Source organism: Zalophus californianus, chromosome 17 (assembly GCF_009762305.2).
Source record: "Zalophus californianus isolate mZalCal1 chromosome 17, mZalCal1.pri.v2, whole genome shotgun sequence".
In the NCBI taxonomy this organism is placed as follows: domain Eukaryota; kingdom Metazoa; phylum Chordata; class Mammalia; order Carnivora; family Otariidae; genus Zalophus; species Zalophus californianus.
In genome coordinates, this window is record NC_045611.1 from 19,316,793 (window position 1) to 19,337,788 (window position 20,996).

Below are 20,996 nucleotides of genomic sequence, written 5' to 3' on the forward strand. Positions count from 1 at the left end.
AAATCAACCTATGTCTTTGCTTAAGACCTTCAGTAGCTTCCTCTAGCTAAGTCAAGTCCACACTGGAAACGAGTCAAGATTCGTTCTGATCTGGTCTCTGCCCACCTTGCTAGGTTCCCTTCCAACCACTCTCCACCCGAACCCCCGGGCTCTAGCTGCCTCTGACTTCCAAAGACCCTCTTCTTCAGCAGCTTCTCTGACCATGTCTCCTCTGAGGTTGAATCACTTGCTCTGTATTAGGGCTCTGGGGTTCCTTAACACACTTCACATTTCAGAATGATAGAAATTGTGTAATACTTTTTTTGTGTTTGTGCCCACGTGCCTCCCCATTTGCGAGCCTTTGGGGAGCAGGAACCCAGTGTCCCCAGCTCAGGGTCTGGCTCAAGGCTCCATAAACACTTGCTGCACAAATGGAACTGGATCCTAAAGACACCGGCGACGGAACTGGACCAGGGAGCTGCCTCTGCGGGTTCTTCAGGTGCACAGGCCGATCTGCCCTGGTGCTGAATGGCCCCACATGGCATCACTACAGCGCCTTCTCTCTCCCTGCCCTTCTCGATGTATCGCTTTCAGCTCTCCTCCTCCCTCTCCCATTTGATACTCCAAAGCTTCACAGAAGGACTGTAGGTTTCTTGAGCGAACAATCTCCATGACTGCTAAATAAATAAGCTAGATTCACAGACAATTCAGGAAAACCAGGTTGGGTGAGCGTGACTGCATTCTTAGCAGGAGGCTGATGGCTGCACACAAGTCCTTTGGAAGGCAAAACAAAGCACACTTTTTATTGTAAGATACTTTCAGACCTATAAAAAATATTGCAAAAATGGAGTTCCTGTGCATCCTTCATCCAGCTTCCCCTAATGATAACAACTTCCAAAACCATAGTCCAGGGATCAAAACCAGGAAATGAACAGTGGTACGATACGATTGTTGTACTTTAGGTGAATTTCACCAGTTTTCCTCAAATGTTCTTCTGTTTCAGGATCTGCTCCAGAATCCCACATTGCTCATGGTGGTTGTGTGTCCTCAGACTCTTCCAGTCTGTAAGAATTTCTCCTTCTTTCCTTACTTACATGACCTTGACATTTCTGATGAGTACTGATCAGTTACAGGGAAGCTTTCTATTTGCCTCTGGTTCCCGGTTGGTTTCCAGATGATTGAAGTTCCTGGAGGTCTGCCTTTAGGATGAGTTCTGGATAAGTGCTGATTCTTCTTCCACCCCTCTTCTTCTCCTTGGTTCCCTTGGGATCCTCTGGAGCAAAGGTCAGAGGAGGGAAAGCATTATGTGGAGGTGATTAGCGTTTCTTGACCTTGGGTGTTCACTGTCATATTCCAAGTTCCCGATCACATCTGCGTCAATTACACAATTAGCCATGCATGTTGACTTTGGAATGGATGCAGATTCCCTCTTGCTCCTCCTTTTCTGCAAATCTTTCTCCATTCCTCCCCTCTGCCATTTGTCACCTGTTAGTGACAGATTAGAGGAGGCTCCAGGGCTGACCTGGCGCACACACTTCCCTGGAGTCATGCTCTGGGACACCTCTGCCAGCTCGCTGCGGGGGTTGGGGAGGCCGGATGTCAGTGGTGGATTGGGAAGTGGGACGGTGTGGTGATCCTTATAGTGTCCTGCACTCACTGATGGGGTCATGTGGCCCATGAGGTTGGGGACAGGAGCAGGGCCCTGGGAGAGCAGTCAGCTGGGGTAACAAAGCATCAGCCAGCTCAGCCCCCATCACATTTGGAGAGTTCTCCTCTAGTGATGAGCCTGGGCTTTCTGAGGGACAATGGAAGAACATTCTAGAACCCATTCAGATTAATTCATTCATTCACTCAATGTTCATTCATCTGTTTATCTAACCAGAGCATACCCTGGTTGGTTATCTTTATTATTGTCTTGTTGTTGCTGTCATTGTGATTAAGTCTTAGGTATGGGGACATAAGGATGAATCAGACTCGGGGCCTGCCCTCGCAATGCTCACAGAGTCAGAGAGACCATAGACGATCTCAGTGCCATGTGGTAAGGGCTCTGTTGAAGGGATGTATTAAGTTTGTGGGAACAGGGGAGAGTAAATGACTTAACTGTGACAGGGATATATAGTGGATGGGACAGGTGACCCTAAAAGATTTAGAAGGGTTAGGCTAGCAAATGGGGAAGGGACTGATTTTCCGGAGGAACAGCATGAGCAAAGGCCTGAAATGGGGAAAGCCTGTGATTACCTGAAGGAATTGAAAGCTCCCTATTCCTTTACTCCTTTATTCATTCATCTACCCATTTGCTCTGGACCATGGGTGCTGGGCACAGGGCCAGCAAGGGGAGGTGGATCTGGCCTTGCCTAAGGGTGTTATAGTCAGGGCAAGAAGACAGGAGTTTATTATGAGACCAGAAATATACACTGATTTCTTAGGGAGGAGAGAGTGATGGGCAGGGAAGGCTTCTTGGAGGAGGATATCTTTGAGGTTTGACTTGAGGAGGATTTGGGCAAGTGAAGAAGCAGAGATGGTCCCTCTTTACTGAGAGAACAACGTGTGCAAAGGCCTAGGGGTCATGTGTTCATTCATTCACTGACTATATCCGTTCGTTCAGGAAATATGTACTGAGTACCAGCCATGTGTCTGTACTATGCATAGGGGTTACAGAGTGAACAGTTATGGAGCTTATGTTCTAATGGAGAGTTTCAGTCAGGTTCGGCTAAGCTCTGCTGTGGTAGCACGCAGCCGCCCAAATCTCAGTGGCTTGCAAAAATGAAGGTTTATTTTTCACTCATGTTATATGTTCAGTGCTGGTGGCAGAGAGACTAGAGATGGTGGAACCGTGAGCTGGTTCTTAAACTTTCTGCTGCAAAGTGGCAAGTGTCTCTTTCACGCACATTCAACAAATTGAATCACTTGGCCAAGCTTGACATCAATGGGTTAGGGATGTGTAACTCTCCCACAGAGAAGGGCAGTGCATATTTTGACCAATAAGACAACCTACCATTTGTCTGAGGAAAGGCTAACAGCTTAATATGACAGTGTTTGGCACAAAGGCAGACATGTCAATACAGAGATTAAAATGTTAAGGAGAAGCCAGATTATGCAGGGCCTTGGGTAGTAGGCTGAAGAGTCTGGGCTCTGTCATCTGACAGTGGAGAGCCATGGGAAGTTTGAAAAATTCTGTTGAGTTTATGGGAGTGCAAAATCTTATTTGCACTTTAGACAGATAATTTCAGTGACAGCAGGAGAATGGCTGGTGGGGGTTGAGGCTAGAGGTAGAAAGAGCAATTGGGGAATTTGGGGAATAACAGTACAGAAGGAAGAGGGCCCCAATTAAGGCTGGCACAGTTTAGAGGAGAGGGCTTCAGGAGACATCAGGAGTAAAATCAAGGGAATTTGTTCATTAGCACATTGTTCAACAGATATTTTAGAGACGGAATAAACACGTAAGTGCATATACTTGGGTCTTGTGTGCCAATGATGTGACCAATAACCAATCACTTTTAAAATGAAATAGGGGCACCTGGGTGGCTCAGTCAGTTAAGCGTCTGACTCTTGATTTCGGCTCAGGTCATGATCTCACAGTTGTGAGATTGACCCCAGCATTGGGTCTTGCACTGGGCATGGGGCCTGCTTAAGAGTCTCCCTCTGCCCCTCCCCCCCTTGTTCATGCACACACACTCTCTCTCTCTAAAAAAAATAATAAAATAGAGACCCTGATGAAATCTCTCTCCATTAAAAAAAGTCAATTAAAAAATTTACTCTATATTTACATATAGTAATATTCACTTTTGAGGGGAGTACAGTTCTTTGATTTTGACAAATAGACTTGTTTACTGCCACGGATAAGATACTGAATGGTCCTGTCACCCCAAAAATCTCCCTTGTGCACCTTCTCTTTTTTAGTCAAATCTTCCTTCCTTGCCAACTCCTGGGAATCCTGATCTGTTCTCTTTTGCTCTAGGTTTGCCTTTTTCAGGTGTTGAATGAATGGAATCATAAAATATATAGTCTCTGGAGTCTACCCTCTTTTATTTAGCATAATGCAACTGAGATCCATTCCAGTTGTTGTATGTATCAATTTGTCCTTCCTTTTTGTTGTTCAGTAGTGTTTCGTTCTATGTCTGTATCAGAATTGGTGTGAAAGAAAGAAAGAAAGAAAAAGAAGCCCCAGATCACTTTTCACTCTTTGTGCTGTGCAAAATGTTAGCTGCTTTAGGTGGTGCCCCAGGTAGGGCTTTTCTTTCTCCTGCTGAGCACGCTCTGCCTGAAGGTCTCCTTCTGCTTAGCCAGCAAAACCGTTGAACTCAAAGGTAGAGCTTTGTTTTTTCCCTTTGATGAGAAGACTCACTTCCTGCTCAAAGTCCCATCAAAACCCAAAACTTCCTTGCACAGCTTCCTGTGTAACATCATTAACCATCCCTCCAGCAACCATTTTTCAGGAGTGTAATAAGTTAATTGTGCTTTTAACACCCCAAGCCAGGAAAGCACATTGCAAAGTCCTGTGAAATTCTTGAGCGTTAGACATCCCCAGATGGCCTCTGGATGGGCTGTGGAAAATTGGTCCCAGCTCTTTCTCATATCTTTGAGAAAGAGTAATGTAGGCTATTTCTATGCATTGAGAATCATATGAGGATCACCTGTCTGGAAAACCAGGTTTTTCTTATTCCATGGACTTTAATTGCACTGATGCAGAAAGTTGCTGGGAATTTGGAGTTAAAGAACTCCAAATGCTAAGAGGTGCAGGTCCCACATGGCCAAGTTTAGATAAATGCTTTCAAAAATTAAAAACAAAACAAAACAATAAAATTAACAAACCTTCCAACAATAGTTTTGCCTGGTTCAAAAGCAATGGTTTTAAAAGCAGTTTGGTTAATTTAAAAAACAAAAAGTGTTGCTTTAATAAATCATAGACTTAAAAAACAAAAACTCAATTTAAAAAATGGTATTTGGGCATAAACTTTGCTTATCATATTCAGTTTTCAATTAGAAGAAAGTGATTACCTATTAACATAAGATATAACATAAAATAACATCCTTTCTGATTATAAACATACTGCATGCTGATATAGAAAATTTGGAAAACACAGAATTAAGAAGAAAAGAAAAATTACATAATTCCAAAATCTGGAGATGAATATCTACTAGTAAAAAAAAAATTGGGATCCGACTATAAATAATGCATTGGATTCTGCCTTTTTGCTTGACTTTGAGTTCAGCTCAAGATCACCATGTAACAGCATGACTTTTAATGGCTGTCCGGTATTTTTTTTTAATGGATCTTCCATAATTTACCTAACTAACTTCTTGTTGGATATTTCCATTGTTTCCAATTTTTTGCCTTGTACATAACTAGAAATTAACACTGTGGCAGATGTACCCTATGTGTGCCTCTTAGGCTAATATTTGGAAGGGGGATTCATGGGTGGACTAAGGTTTTGGTTGTGAGGATCAGAGACTCGATCCATCACCTTGAGGACAGTAGGATTTATTGTGTGTATCCTTGACCTGGGAGGTGCCTGGAACCAGGGCATGCAGGGATGGACAGTTTCTGGCCCAGAGTCCATCCTCCAGGATTGATTTAGTGAAGAGCAGGAGGGCTGGACATGGACCCTGAGGCAGGGGTTGGTACTGGGAGGGATTGTGCAGTGGACTGTGACCCTTACAAGCCAAAGGCTCCTGCAGCCAGGGTCAGCCGATCCCTATGAGTTGAGGTTCTCAGTGCCAACAGGATAGCTGGAGGCTGTAGGTGTCCTGTTTCCTCGGGAAGGTGGAGAACTAGATCCTTGACTCTCCCACATCAGAGCCTGGCTGGAGGGGAGGGACAGAGCCAGAGCCTAAGGTGGGTTGTGGGGTTGGACTTTGTGGCTGCCTCTCTGATCCAGGTTCTTGGTCAAGGCCCAGAACCCTCAGAGCCTGTGGTCGACATCAGAATATCTGGGTGCGCTGCACGGGGGTTGCTGCTGAGCATTTGCTTATGTCGTGCGCCCCCAAGTGGTAATTTTTCCCACGACCAGCTCAATAGAGATGGATAGCACTTCCTGGTCCAGCCTTCAGCTCCCAGGTCTGGGAAAGTCACCTGCAGATCCACATTTTTGGGGGGGACCAGGAGGGGGGATTCTAGCACTAGTCTCTAACTTGCTGTGTGGCTTTGGTCATGTTGCAACCCTTTCTGGGCCTCACTTCGGTCTTCTATGAAGAGGAATTTCATGTCAGCCTCAGAGATTTGACTTGGGGTAAGGGGAAGGGCTCTGAGCCTCTGCTGCTCCTGCCCACTTTTGCCAGTTGCAGGGCCCAGGATTCACTGGAGCAGTATAGTTAGCAAAATCCAGGGAGCACTGGGTTTGTGCCCTACTGTGGTGTCTACCAGAGGCTGCAGATTCAGAGGCAAGCCTCCTGCCTTCACTCCTCCAACCTCAGGGTAAACAGGAACCAAAGAAAGGAGGTTGCTAGAGTGGCTGGGAGCTCAGAGCCAGACCCTACTAGAGGGTTGGAGGGATAGGAGGTGATGTGAAGCCTAAGAGGCTTCTTGGAGGAAAAGGTAGTGGACAGATCTCATGAGATCCAGGGGTTGGGCAACTCTGAGTTCAGATGGCAAGCCTCTGAATTTGGACATTAGATAGGCAGGAAAACTGAGCTCAAAAACCAGCCTAGGTGGTGGTGGTGGGGTTGACATCCACAGGAATGGCAGAATAAGGAAATCCTGTTTTCCATAAAAACAATGAGAACACTGGAAAAAATTGTCAAAATCAACTTTTTCAGAACTCTGGGAATTAACCAAAGTCTTTCAACAATTCTGTGAGTGTTTATTCACAAGAAGAGGCTAAATCTTGGTAAGAACCATGATCTTTGTGGTCTTTTAACTTACCCTAGTTACTTCAGCCCTGTAGTAGCCTTGAAACCCAATAGCCCCACAATCAGTGAAAATCAGCAGCCTACCAATGACTGGAAGGGGAAGAGTGGTGTTGGAGCTCCTCCAAAGCCCAGTTCCCAAGTAACTGTCATTATTTGACCTGTCTGTTGGTCCTTAGAAGACCTCGTTTTATTTATTTTTTTAAAGATTTTATTTATTTGACTGAGAGAGAGAACACAAGCAGGGGGAGTGGGGAGAGGGATAAGCAGGCTTCCCGCAGAGCAAGGAGCCAGACTTGGGGCTCTATCGCAGGACACTGGGATAATGACCTGAGCCGAAGGCAGACGCATAACGACTGAGCCACCCAGGCACCCCTAGAAGACCTCATTTTAAAGCTTGCTTTTATTTCACCTGACTTGAGATTTGCTTAATGCAAACAGCTTTTTTTCCTGAAGGCATTTGCTGAAAACAATCAGTGGCAATCCTTTCACATCTCAGCTGCCTGAGGTAGTGATAACAGCTCAGGCAAACAAGAAGCTGACCAAAAATCTTAAGAGTTGGGAATGAGCTGTCCACTCACTTGAAAAACTCTGGCATATTCCTGGGAATCTAAAAGGCCACTCACATGTGTAGGGCTAAGCACATGTCCAGGGAGACACCAGAGGAAACCCCAAGCTCTCAATTCGGGTGGACTTTGAGGCTCTGTGCAATCAGAAAGGGAAGGCTAAGGCTGAGTTGTAAACTGCCTGCCTGAGCTTTGAAGAAGTTTTCCAACATACACACAGAGCCTTTTAGCAAGCGCTGAGAGATTTATTCGTTTTAGGCATTTAAGGGGGAATCTGACCACTCATTGGCTGACTACCACCAAGCAGAGACTTCAGTGGCCACACACAACAAGGAGTACAAATTTTACAGCATTAGTTTAGGAAAGCCACTAAACAAACTGCAGCAGCAACAAAAACCAAAACAACAAACCTTGGGGAGCAAGGGTATGGTTTCCACAGTTGCCATGTTATAGTACTTAAAATATCCAACTTTCTACAAAAACTATGAGACATACAAAGAAACCAGAAAGTATAGCCCATTTGTAGGGGAAAAAAAAGCAACTGATAGAAACTATCCCTAAAGAAACCCAGATGTTGGACTTACTAGCCAAAGAGTTTAACCTAGTTATTTAAAATACATCCAAAGAACTAAAGGAAACCATGTCTAAAGAACTAAAGAAAAATGTGAGGATTATGTCTCACCAAAGAGAATATCAGTAAAGAGATAGAAATTATTAAAAAAAAACCAACAAATGGAAACTCCGGAGTTGAAAATATAATAAATGAAATGAAAAATTCACAAGAGCTCAAGAACAGATGTGAATTAGCTGAAGAAAGATCAGTAAACTTGAGGATAGATCAATTGAGATTATCTTGTCAGAGGAACAGCAACAACAAAAAAATGAAGAAAATGAATAGAGCCTTAGATAGCTATTGGACATCATCAGACATACTCATATATGCATAATGGGTGTCCCAGAGTAAAAAGAGAAAGAGGCAGAAAGAATATCTGAAAAGATAATGGCCCCAAACTTTCAAATTTGATAAAAATATTAATCTACATATCCAATAAGTTCAATGAACTCCAATAAGATAAACTGTTAAGATTTATCCCAGACACATCATAATGAAACTGTTGAAGATCAAAGACAGAGGGAATATTAAAAGCAATAACAGAGAAATTATGTATCACATACAAAGTTTCCTCAATAAGAGTAATAGCTAATTTCTCATCAGAAGCTAGGGAGGCCAGAAGGCAGTGGAATAACATTCATAGTGCTGAAAGAAAAAGGCTATCAGTCAAGAATTCTGTATTTTGGAAAAATAAAGGAAAATTAATGCCCAGATAAACAAAATGGAGAGAATTTCTCACTACCAGACTTTCCCTACAAAAATTACTAAGGAGAGTCATTCAGGTTGAAATGAAAAGACACAGACAGTAACTTGAATCCATATGAAGAAATAAAGATCAGCAGTAAAGGTAACTGTATAAGTAGATATGAAAATTTAAAGAGGTATATTTTTGTGTGTAACTTTCCCCCTCCTATCTGATTTAAAAGACAAGTGTATAAAGCAAAAACTATAAATTTATGTTGATGGTCATACAATGTATGAAAATATAATATGTACAACAATGGATAGTGCAAAGGAGGCGAGAGGGAGTAGAGCTATAAAGCAGCAAAGTTTTGCATAGTATTTAAATTACATTAGTAAAAATTCTAACTGGATTGTTATAAGATTTTAAATATAACCTCATGGGAACCACTAAGGAAATTAAAAAAAAAAAGTAAAGACATGACAAGAGAATTAAAATGGTACACTAGAAAATACCTATTTAACATAAAAGAAGGCAGTAATGGAGTAATAGAGGAACAAAAAAGGTATAAGATGTAGAAAAAAATAGGAAAATAGCAGACATATATCTCACCTTATAGTAATTACATTAAATGTAAAAGGATTAAACATGCCAGTCAAAAATCAGAGATTGGTAGGATGGATAAATTGCCAAGATCCAATTATATTTTGTCCACAGAAGACACACTTTCTATTAAAAATGCAAATTGGTTGAAAGTAAAAGGATGGAAAAAGATATATTATGCAAGCTAACTGAAAGAGAGCTGGAGTGACTATACTAATATTAGATGAAACAGACTGATAAAAATTGTTACCAGATACAAAAGTACATTTTATAATGCCAAAGGGTCAATCCTTCAGGATAACAATTATAAACCTATATGCCCCTAACAACAGAGACTCAAAATACATGAAACAAAAACTGACAGAATTGAAAGGAGAAATAGACAATTCAACTATAATAGTTGGAGATTTCAGCATCCCACTTTCAATAATGGATAGACAATAACTAGACAGATAAGTGAGAGAATAAAAGAGTTGAACAACACTACAAACTGGCTATATCTAACAGACAGCTATAAAATACTCCACTACTAACAGCAGAATACACATTCCTCTCAAATGCACACAGAATATTCTCCAGGATAAAACATATGTTAAGGGATAAAACAAGTTGGAAATAAATTTATAAGGATTGAAATTATAAAAATTATGTTCTCCAACCATAAGGGAAAGAAAGTAGAAATCAGTAACAGCAGGAAATTTGAAAAATTCACAAATATGTGAAAATTAAATAATGCGTTCCAAATAACCGATGGATCAAAAAGGAAATCACAAAGGAAGTTAGAGCAAAATTGGAATTAAGACAAACTGACCCCTGAGATCTTTACAAAATATCATCCTTGGAGGACACAGTCCCCAGGAAACCCTGATGGTAGGGGTCAAGGAGCAGGGGCCTTGTTGAAGTGAACTTCAACCCGTACCTCCCCAATTCAAGACCTGAGTCTGACAAGGAAGTTTCCTCTTCTCATTTTGATTGTGAGGTTTTCCAGACAGGACTCCAATGTTGGGTCCACACACCCCAATACAGTGCTAGCTGCTCCCTCCTGTCAACCAGCTCATTAGAAATTGATTTCCTCCCTCACTGCTGATGAATCTCACCCGCCCTGGTCCATTTGCCAAATACAAATGGTGTGTCAGCCCCAGCTTCCAGAGGCCCTGCCTGTTGTGTAGGGTGGAGGTGGGATTGGGAGGCATGTACAGAGGCTGAGTGAAGGCATTGAGCACTGGGAAGAAAGAGGGCTGGACTAGGTGTCCAGTTTATTCTGTGCTGCAATGCAGAGTGAGTGTCTCTGAAACCCTAATTGCAAATGTCCCCTTGTGTCCAGGGTTCCTTTGATGATGATGGTGGTGGTGGTGATGTGTATGTGTCTCATATGAGCTTTCTCAGCTCTAGAAAGAAAAGAATTTCAAGATTTTTCTTTATTTAGGTATAAAAAAAATACAGTACGTCCCATGCACCACTGTGGCCTATATATAGTCATTATCACTAGAGTAATTACTACAATGATAGGAAAAAGGTTACAGGAATTTGTTCATCCAACTAAAACCCTGAATTAAAGTTGTTAACCTAAATAGCAACCCGCTTATTATGCAAAAACCCTTATTCTATATGTTTGTGAGAGCTAGAAATGTGTAAGTATTATTAGTAAACAAAAAAATTACAAAAACTAGGTATTAGCTAAAAAAAAAAGTCAGTGTTATCTACAATCTCCTGAAGTGTGAGGGCCCTTGTTCAGAGGGGAACCTCAGTCCATGACCAAGGGTGAGTTGGAGAGTTTCCCTCCTGTCCTGCCCCCTCCTGTTGAGTGATGCCACTTCCCCAGGACATGTTTGCAATGTAATGTTCCATATTTGGCTGAAAGTGGGAGATGCACAGATAACCAGAGGGCGTGGACAGGGCAGGGGGGCCTTGCTTTTTGCAGGGTGTGGGGGCCCTGCAGGGGTTTCCTGAGATGTGGCAACAACGAGGTGCCTAAAGGCAAACGGCGCAGTTCTGTAGTGCAGTCATGTTTGGGTTTGGACTTTGGCCAGAGTTGTTGAGGGTCAGATTTTGAGGGCCTTCAAGTCAAGAGATAAGGAGTAGATGGAAAGAGGGAAAGAGAGAGCATGAAGGAGTGACTAGGCAAGGCATATAGGGGAGAGGTCTTCTGTTCTGGGAACATCTCCACTTCCCAGGCAAAACTGGAGGGGTTGTCGATGAGTCTCAAAATGGGGTCACAGCTACTCCAGGCTCTCTCCAAAGGGTGTGGGTGTGGAGGTTGCCCTCACCACATGATCTGTCATACTTGGTCTCCACTGTCCCTCCAGGATGGATTCACAGTTGCTTCAAAATTCAACAAGCCATTTTCCTGACTTTGGTTGAATTTTCAGTGCTTAGTACAGCAGTTATGGGCGTGGCAGGCCAGCAAGGTCATTTCAGGACCCACCTTCTATAGCTGTCAAGGGGCCCCCTCCTCCTTCTTGACAGGCCTGGGGAGAGGCTGGGAGTGGTAGGGGACTTGGGAGAGTGGAGGAAGTTGAAGCAGGGTAGGCTGATGGACAGTTCCAGTCTCCTGTGGGACTGGGCTGCAGAGAGTTTTGCCCCACAGGCCATGCCATCCAGCCCTTTGCCTCCAGGCAGACAGGCACCAGGACCTCCCCGACCTCACCAATCTCACCAGGGGGTTCAGGGATTTCAAGGGAATATCTCCCCCTGGAGAAATTGAACATAAGCTGCTTTGAGGAGCCACAGAAAGGCTTTGAGTTGGACCCGTGGTCCCAGGCGACGGGGTTATGGGTGTCCGAGCCCAGACAGAACCCCAGCCTGGATCTTCCAGCATTTGGGGGGTAGCTGTCACTGAAATATGTTCCTGGACCTTTCAGGGACCTGGAGTTTGCTACCCAAGGTGGTGAAGTCTCTGGGACCCACGAGGAAGGGCTGCTGGGCTGGGGTGTCAGTGCTATAGTTTGCGGTGCTTGGTGTCTGACTGGCCCGAGCTGCAGTTGTTTGGGTCCCCAGACGAGAGGCCCAAGGCCCCCTAGTACACCAACTCCTCCTGGGGGTCTGAGCGGTATAGCTCGGCCAGCATCTTGAACCTGGGCCCCCAGTCGTTGAGGAAGTCGTAATCGATGTCCGAGTCGGATGAATCGGTGCCCAGGGAGCTGAGGGACTCGGCGATGGACTCGGCGCCCTCGTAGCCGTAGATGTGAAGCGTGTCGTAGGGCGGGCCGCCGCCGTCGTGGTCCGCCTCGTCCTTCTTCACCTCGATCATGGCGGCCATCTCCCCGGGCCCGCCCTGCGCTGCGGGCGCGTGCCGGGGCGGCTTCTGCAGCTGCGCGTAGACGGACGGCCGCGCGTCCAGCGCGGGTCGCGGGGGCTTGGCGCCGCCGTGCCGCACGGAGTTGAGCACCGACACGTCGTAGCTGGTGGTGTCCATCTCGCCGCCACCCTCCTCGTCGTAGGTGACTAGCTGCTCATGGATCTCGGGCACGCTCTTGCCGTGGGCGCGGGCCTGTTTCCGGAGCCGCCGCCGCAGGAAGATGAGGAGGGTGATCACTGCAGCGGGTCAGAGCCAGTCAGACCCGGCCCCTGCGACTCACCTGCGTCCTCCCCTCCTCCCGGGAAATGGGCGAGCCAGCCCAGCCTCTCAGCCGACGCAGAGGTTGGTTCAGGCCAGACGCTTAGTGGGTACCCGCGCCCCCTCCTCCACCTTCCATGGGTCAGAGCCAACCCCCCTCCCCCCACCTCCATGGGACAGACCCATGGTGACTTCTCTGCTTTGTTTATATTTGGTAAGGTAGTTGGGAGGTTAAGTGCAATTCTTTGTGTGGTGGTGATGTCATTATCATTGTTATCACTATTATTAAAAGGGGGTCTGAGTCTCAACTTTCCGCCAGAGAAGCGCCAGGATGGTGGCACACCCAGAGGGGGCACTGGCAGGAAAAGCCTGGAGCAGATAATGCGGGTGCCCCCACAGTATCCCCGGGGCCTTTCATTTTGGTGCACAGGGCGATCTCTAGCCTTCCTCTAAGAGGACCGGCCCCTGCCCCATTTCAGGGCTGGTGAAGTCCAGGAGAATTTATTCCCTTGGGAGAAGCCCTCAACCACAGCAGAGGGGAGCTGGTGGAGAAACACCTGCTGTGAGTGCCCCACTGCTTCCCCATCCCAGATGGCAGGAAGCTCCCGGGACCCACACCATTAACTTGTATTGACAACTCTCCCTTCATCAGCTGCTTCCCTTCCCTGTTTCACTCCCCACTCTTCCTTCTAGGGCTTCCTGGGAGCATTTCTAAAATAAATCACTTGTACCCCAATCCTTGTCCCAGGGTCTGCTTCCTGGGTAACCCCAAACAAAGCAAGGCCTAAAATGCTCCTAAAATTTCTGAGGCCCAAATAAGGAAAAAAAAAAAAAAGAAATCAAGGCTGTAGGAATCCTAAAAAAGGAAAGAAAGCCTCTGGAGGGGTGAGCAAAGCTAGAATTTTTAAATTTTCCATTTTTTTTCCCCAGAAGTATTTTTTTCAAAATTGGGTTCATGTAAATAAATTCCTAGAATGGTGCCTGGAATGTAGTAAGTGCTCAAAATGTATAAATTGAACGAATGAATGTAATATATGTAAACTATTTTAAAGTGTGGGAAGGGCCTTGAACTCTCCCTTTCCCCACTTCTACCCCCACTCTTAGGATGCAGGCATCCAGGGAGGTAGAGCTTCTATCCCTGTGTCCTACTATGGAACCCTGAGGCCCAGGGTGGGTATGGGCCGGAGGCAGGGTTGCCCCTTGGATCCCTGGTCTCTTCCTCCTCCTCTGAAGCCCCCCAGTGTCCCCTCCCCACCCTCCTGGGCACTGACCTGTGATGGTGAGGATGCAGAGGAAGATGGCTACCAGCACCTGGATGCTGACGCCTGCCTGGCCTGCCATCTCCTCACAGTAGGTGAACTCTCCATGCTCGTTGCACTTGCAAATGGTCACGACCAGCGTGCTGGTGCCTGTGAGGCTCGGCCTCCCATTGTCTGAGATGAGCACAGGCAGGTGGTGGACCTTGGCACGCTCCCGGTCAAACTGTCCATACTTGACTGTGATGTTGGCTGTGTTATCTGGAAACACCAGGGCTGCAGAGTCAGGCTCTGCTATCCAGAGTGCCTGTCTACTCATCCACACTGACAGTGTGGCCTGCCTCCTCCAGGGAGGCCTCCATGACTGTGCCAGCCCACATGCAGCCTGGGCTGCTTCTCCGCCCTTTGCATCCCCTGCCTCAGTGCGGGTCTGTTCCTCCAGAGAGGGCATATTTTGGGCAGCTGCTTTGACCTAGCCTCTAAGAATGGCTTGGCCCAAATGTAAAATCCTCACTTTCTGTTTCTTTGAGCAACCCATATGTCTGACCCCCACCTCCTCTTCCCTAACCCCGCTCCAATAACAGGTGGTTCTCTTTTGGCTCAATTAATGCGTTATCCCAAGCTTTGACAATGGGGAAAAAGAAAGTGTTTAAAAGTCTTTTAGCACTGGGCTAATTTCGAAGGCTGTTTCTGCTATTCCTGAATATCCACTAGAAAGTGAAAACAAAGCACTTGTTCCCTGGGGCACGGAGGGAGTGATGACATGGGTAACTGAGGATTTCCTGGGCAGGCTGGATGGAGCCGGGAATGTGCTCTGGCCCAAATATTGGCTCTCCTTCCCAGCTCCAATCAGTGGTTCCGCATACAGAAGAATCCCCTGGAGAGCTTTTTAAGCATGCTGATTTTCAGAACCCTGCTCTCCCTTCCCCTCCATATCCCTCCCCTCAGCCCCCCTTCCCCCTCTCACATTTCAGATTCAGTGGCTCTGGGCAGGCAGAGGCCCGATAGTTTGCCTTTTGCAGGCTCCTGGGAAGTTATAATGCCAGCGGTCAGAGGATTTAGGGATTCCCTGCTCCAGGATTTATCTAGCCCTGCTGGATCAGCTCACTCGGGAAGCTGGTCAAAAGCAAAGGAGGCCATCATTTATATTTCAAATGAAAGCTAATTACATTTTGTTATTAAGTAACTATGTCTATTATAATTGAAAATAATAGCTATACGGCCACTGATACTTTATGAGAGAAATGAGAGTTTTCTCACGATACTCATTTACTATCATAATAGGACATTCATGTTGTAAGTGAATCTGGCACCAATAGGCTTGCCTCCTGGTTGTACATAGGGTGCCTCTGGGGTGGCACTTAAGCTTCTATCCCAATGCAGACCCTCTCTGAAGTAGGATTGAGGTGAACATGGGGGGATGGGGTGACAGGTATTTTTGCCACATCGTTTACTGCTAAAGACAGCTGAGCATTTGAATGGTCTGTCATTGACTGCCAACACGTCACGGCCGCCTTTCCCGTCCCACAGGAGGCTCCTTAAGGATGGGTCTGTGGCTGATCCCCTGGGTCTGCCTCATACTCTCAGGGGCCCTGACCTTCCTCACAGGTGATGGTGGCTGTTCGATACAGGGATCCTCATTGGCAAAACCTCAGTTTTGCCAATCAGAGATAGGCAGGAATTCCACCTCGCGGTGGGTGAAGGATGGCTCTATTGAGACCCAAGAGGGATTTTTCTCTGTTTTTCTCAGGAAGCTGCTGAAGCCATGGAAGCCTGTCTACTTTTGGCTAGAGTTCAACCAACTCAGCATCATCATTCTTGTAAGCACATGCTCATCAGAAGCTCTGAAGGGCCATTACTGACATCCCAGCCTCTGGGCTGTGAGGAGTGGACCAGATGCTGTCCTGGGGCCACCTGGTGGTAAGTAGTCATCGTAGCTGATATTAAGACAACATTCACTGTATTCTTGGCATTTGGGATTTCACATTTCCAATTTAGACTCTCTGGTAGTGACCTCAAAGTTCATAGAGAATTTGCAGTTGTGCTGAGCATAGAGATCCGGTGTGGAAAGGAATCCCTTGGCTCGTTAGTGAACCGAGCAAGTGTCTGCACCCTATATCTATCTATATTCCTTGCTGACCTGAGCATCTTCTGAGGAGTGTGGACTTGGCAGTTTAGCCAGGGCAGCTCTGACCATGGCACAGACCAGTAAGGAGTTGTACAAAATATCCCATAACTTGAAGACCTCAGTCAGGACCTGCCCCCTCCCCCCCACAACTCCATTTGTTGGCTTGGTCTTTGATATTGGTGCTTCCAGACTCCAATAACCCTGCCCCTGCCAGAAGCCAGGATGACTACTTTGATGCATACCGTGATTATCTGTGAGGGTGAAGTTGCTGTCCTCAGTGCTCAGGGAGAATTTGAACTTCACATCTTGTGGCGTTATGTCCTTGTCTATTGCCGAGATTTGCACGACCAGCTGGAGTATGGAAGATGGGGGACAGTCAGCGGTGGTGTTGGGGTGGCTGGGGGATTAGTGGTGGTGACTTTGGGTTCAGACCTGACCATGACTGCATTTCACCTGCAACACTAACCTAAATGGTCTCCACAGAGCCACTCTTTGGACCACCCTCCTCACATATCCCCTCTGGGCCTCAGTTTCTCGTGGGGATATCAATGCCTTTCCTCAAGGCTGTCATGCAGGTTACATTAAGCTCAGTGAAACGCTGGCTGGCTGTGGGTGGGAGGTGCTGCCTCTCAGCCTGTCCTCAGTGGGTGTGCCCCCCCTCCCCCTGAACCTGAGCCAGACTCACCTTGCCCTGGGCAGCATTCTCACACACTCTGGGCTCATAGGGCTGGGCGAACTCTGGAGGGTTGTCATTCTCATCCATAATTTCGATGTGGACTTGCACAATGGATTCTTTGCCTGTGGGGTACCCTGCAGGGGGGAAAGAGCTCATGATGCCAGCCCCAGAGATAGAAGGTATGTGGATGGGGAATCCTGGAGGGGTGCCCTTTTTGCAGGAAGAGGGGATAGGGACCTCTGGAAGAGAGACCAGGGATGGCATTCTGGATGAAAGGAGTGGAAGAGGAGAGAGGGGGGCATTAAGCTTCATGCACAGGGATGTTTACTAAACAGTTACTTGTAAGAATCAAAAAGTTAGATAATGCAAGCCAATTAAAGAAAGTTTTAATTAAATTAACAATCAAATTGATCCAATAGTTTAATTAAGTAATTACTTTAAATAAAAGTAATGTATTTAAATCAATAAAATTAATTAATCACAAAATAATTAAAAGGTAAACAACCTAAATGAGATGGGGTTAACAAATTAAACCACTTTAAAAGAATGGAATGTGTGGCCATTTACAATGCCCATGGAAATTACATTTAAAAATTGTAATAGAAAAAGGTATTTTAGTACCATGAGAAAATGGTTCTGGAATAAGATTAAGTAAAAATGCAGGATATGATATTTATATAAATATGATGATCTCAGTTATATAAAAATATGTATAGAAAAATAAAAGACTGCAGAAAGTATACTAAAGTGCTAACAGTAATTATCTCCGTGTGGTGGGATTATGAGGGGATGATTTTCTTCTCTTTTTCTGTATTTTCTCTCATATCTTAAAATGAACAACAAACTATTACTTTTAAAGTTTAAAAATTGTGTGAATGAGATTAGATGGGGAAGAAAGGGCAAAGACTGATCTGGAAAACACACGGGAGCCCATCGCAGTTGGGGCTTGACTGCCATGCGGGGAGATGATAAGTCTCAGAAGTGCATAGGAGGCAGGGGCCCTCTAGGGTAGCGCCAGTAGGGCCTTGGTCAAGTCACCCGCCCCTCTCGACCCTGGTGGTCTCCTGGGTAAGGCAGGCATATTAATCTGTCTCCTGGAGGGCAGCTGTGATTTTTCTCATGTTAAATTTTATAAGGATGCAAAACTCTAATACTTGCCTTTCCCTCTGGCAAAAGTTACACTAAGCTGGAGAACCTAATAATCTTGAAGTTGGAGGGTACTTCAGATTTTGAATTCAACCCACTGACCAGCATATGAATCATCTCCCTCCCTTCCCAGAGAACAGTCTTTTCCAAACATCCATGATAATAAGAATCATGTGTTACTTGTTTGATGTACACTCCTTGGCCCCATTTCTGGATCACTGGACCAGAACCTCCAGAGAAGGCTCTGTGTTTAAGAGGTGTCTTAGGTGATTCTCATCACAGGGACGTCTAGCAGGCTGTTTTATGACTATGCTGCTTCTTAAACTGGAATGTGCATGAGATTCCGATTCAGTCTGGGGGGGTGGCCCAAGATTCTACTCTCCCATCAAAGTCTCAGGTGATGTGGATGCTGCTGGTCCATGAACAACTTGGGGATGGAGGCTCTATAGTTATTCCAGCCAAGTGGTGCTTCAGTAGGAGCTTGTAATACCTCTAGAGATCGAGATGACAGATTGTGCCTATTTTGAAGGAATGAGGGAGAGGAGAAAAGCCCAGGTCCCCTGGCACATGGGGCCACTCACCACTAGAATCCAGTTCTTTGGCCTCCACTGTCAGGTTATACCAGGGGTAGATTTCTCTGTCCAATTCTTTCTCATTGTAAATGTTCCCTTGCTTGGTTATTCGGAAGAACTGGCCCTTGTCACTGGTCTTGCGGATGGAATATCTGCCAGGGGAGAGAAATTCATGGTTTTCCATTGTTCTTTGCTGAGCACAAACTTCTCAGCGTGACTGATGAGGCCCTTCAGGATCTATCCCTTGCAGCCCCTCCATCCTCCTCTCACTGCTCATTGTGTTCTACCACCTAGCTGGACTCAGAATGGTGGGATAATCCCTTCTATTTTAGCAATGCTACCCGGGCTGAGCTGAGGGTGGTGCCTTAAGACTCCCTCGGTAGCACTTTGAAAGCTGAGGCAGGAGTTGCTATAATCCAGTACACCAGAGCTGGGGTTGGTTTTTGTGATTAATGAAAAGATAGCACTGGGTGTTATATGCAACTAATGAAGCATTGAACACTACATCAAAAACTAATGATGTATTGTATGTTGGCTAATTGAACATAATAAAAAAAAGAAAAGAGAAGATAGCTGGACTGGAGCCAGGAAGAAATAAAAAAGGAGCTGGAATAGATAGGAAATCATTGAAAATAAATTAAGTTTATGAAGTAAAAATTTGAAAAGTTCTTCCAGAAATCAAGAAAAAGGTGTGAAGAAATGAGAGATGAGTGTACATGAGATAAATAACACGTAATATATAACATATATATTTGCTAATGATGAAAATTCCAGAACCAATAGAACAGAAGAAATAACAAAAGATACACTAAAAGAAAACTTCCTGATCTTAAGAAAGGCTCAAGTCTACAGATTAAAAGAAGTCATTAATATCAGGCATAATTTTCCAAAAGGGATCAATGTTTACCTATATCGTGTTGACACTTTTGAATTTCAAGACTATGTGAGGGAACTGAACAGAGTCCAGAGAGAAAAATATGTTCTTGTGAAGAAAATCATATTCACCTGAGATGTCCCCACAAAATTAAACGCTAGAAACATTGATAATATTTTTGAAGTGAAGTTTCTATACTCTGAGGATTATAGGAGCACATCTGGTGTTATTAACATAAGAAGGCAAAGGAACTAAGGTATTTGTAAACATACCAGAACTCAGGAAGTATGTCACCCATAGAGGTGGGTCCTGAAAATTTTTTATGAAAACTTAACTTCATCCAACTAAGAAATATAAAGAAATATAAAGAAAAAGCCTTCTTTGGGAGCAATTAAAATGAAATGATTTATTTCTTTATCATACTTAGGAAAGCATTTGTGTGTGTGTGTGTGTGTGTGTGTGTGTGTGTATGTGTGTGATATTTTAAAGTAGAAAATGTCCAGGAAAACATTTTTAATTTTACAGGTAGAAGTAAGTCTCATTGGTAGAAGTAAAAATGAATGTATTCCATTCAAACATCCAGGAGAAAAAAAATGAAAACAAAATAGATTCTATAGCAAATATGGGAGAAAAGAAAAAAACCAGAAAGTTTGAGAAATGAGAAATGTGTAACAAGATAAAAAAAAGTAAGATCAAGCATATCATTTATGATACAAATGTAAATAGGGTAAACCCAAAGCATCTCAGTTTAGATTAAAAAGCAAAACCAACTACCTTCCATTTTCGAGAGACAACTTAATGCCAAGTAAAAAGCAGAAGCTAGAAAAGTTGAAAGTACAGGCTGGAAAACTTCTATCAGGCAAAGACAAATAATAAGAAAACAGGACCGGCTAACGACATCAGGCAGTGTGGAGCTAAAGGTAAAATATTTAGCAGAACAAATTGGGTAACTTCATAGGGATAAAAGTTACAATTCATAATGAAGGTAAAATAGTTATGAACCCTTGTGAATAGAAAAATTAAAACATATAAAGCAAAATCTTAGGTATTCTTGAAAAAATGAATGCAAACACAGTTGTATCCCAGAACAAGTTAGAGCAAAAACAAAAAATACCCTACTACTGGTAAATGGAAAGAAAAATATCAAATCAATCTTTTAAATAAATTCTTGAATCAATAAAGAAATAAAAATTATCATTACAGTCTATTTATAATAGAACGGCCATGAAAACTGTAGTAGTCTCAGAGCTTGTGCGATGTGGCCCAAATCTCCATTTTTGGGGACATGTTTTTTGACCTTAATAAGAACAGCTAATATCATAGAAATACTAATTCTCCCTGAATTGGTATAACGCAATTCTCATTAGAATTCTAATTTTTTTTAAACAGATAAAAGAATTTTATAGTTCGTATGAAAGAGTGTTTGAGAATGCATAAAAGCTGTAGAAAGTAAAAAAACAGTGAGGGAGGGACTTGGCTTACACCTACTGAGTTTTAGT

General features: G+C 44.4%; 1 protein-coding gene across 2 annotated transcripts in view; it reads right to left on the reverse strand.

The window, feature by feature from the left end:
- Positions 1–760: 760 nt before the first annotated feature.
- CDH5 (cadherin 5) overlaps positions 761–20,996 on the reverse strand; it is a 41,316-nt gene continuing 21,080 nt past the window's right edge. Inside the window, exons 8-12 of one of the 2 annotated variants that reach the window (XM_027618187.1) lie at positions 18,633–18,775; positions 16,915–17,039; positions 16,472–16,580; positions 14,117–14,362; positions 761–1,252 (exon numbers count right to left, since the gene is read on the reverse strand). In XM_027618187.1, coding sequence (XP_027473988.1) covers positions 1,122–1,252; positions 14,117–14,362; positions 16,472–16,580; positions 16,915–17,039; positions 18,633–18,775 — 754 coding nt within the window. In that variant the 3' untranslated portion in view covers positions 761–1,121. Of the gene's footprint in view, positions 1,253–10,692; positions 12,824–14,116; positions 14,363–16,471; positions 16,581–16,914; positions 17,040–18,632; positions 18,776–20,996 lie in introns of those variants that run through there. The other variant, XM_027618186.1, reaches the window with a different exon arrangement.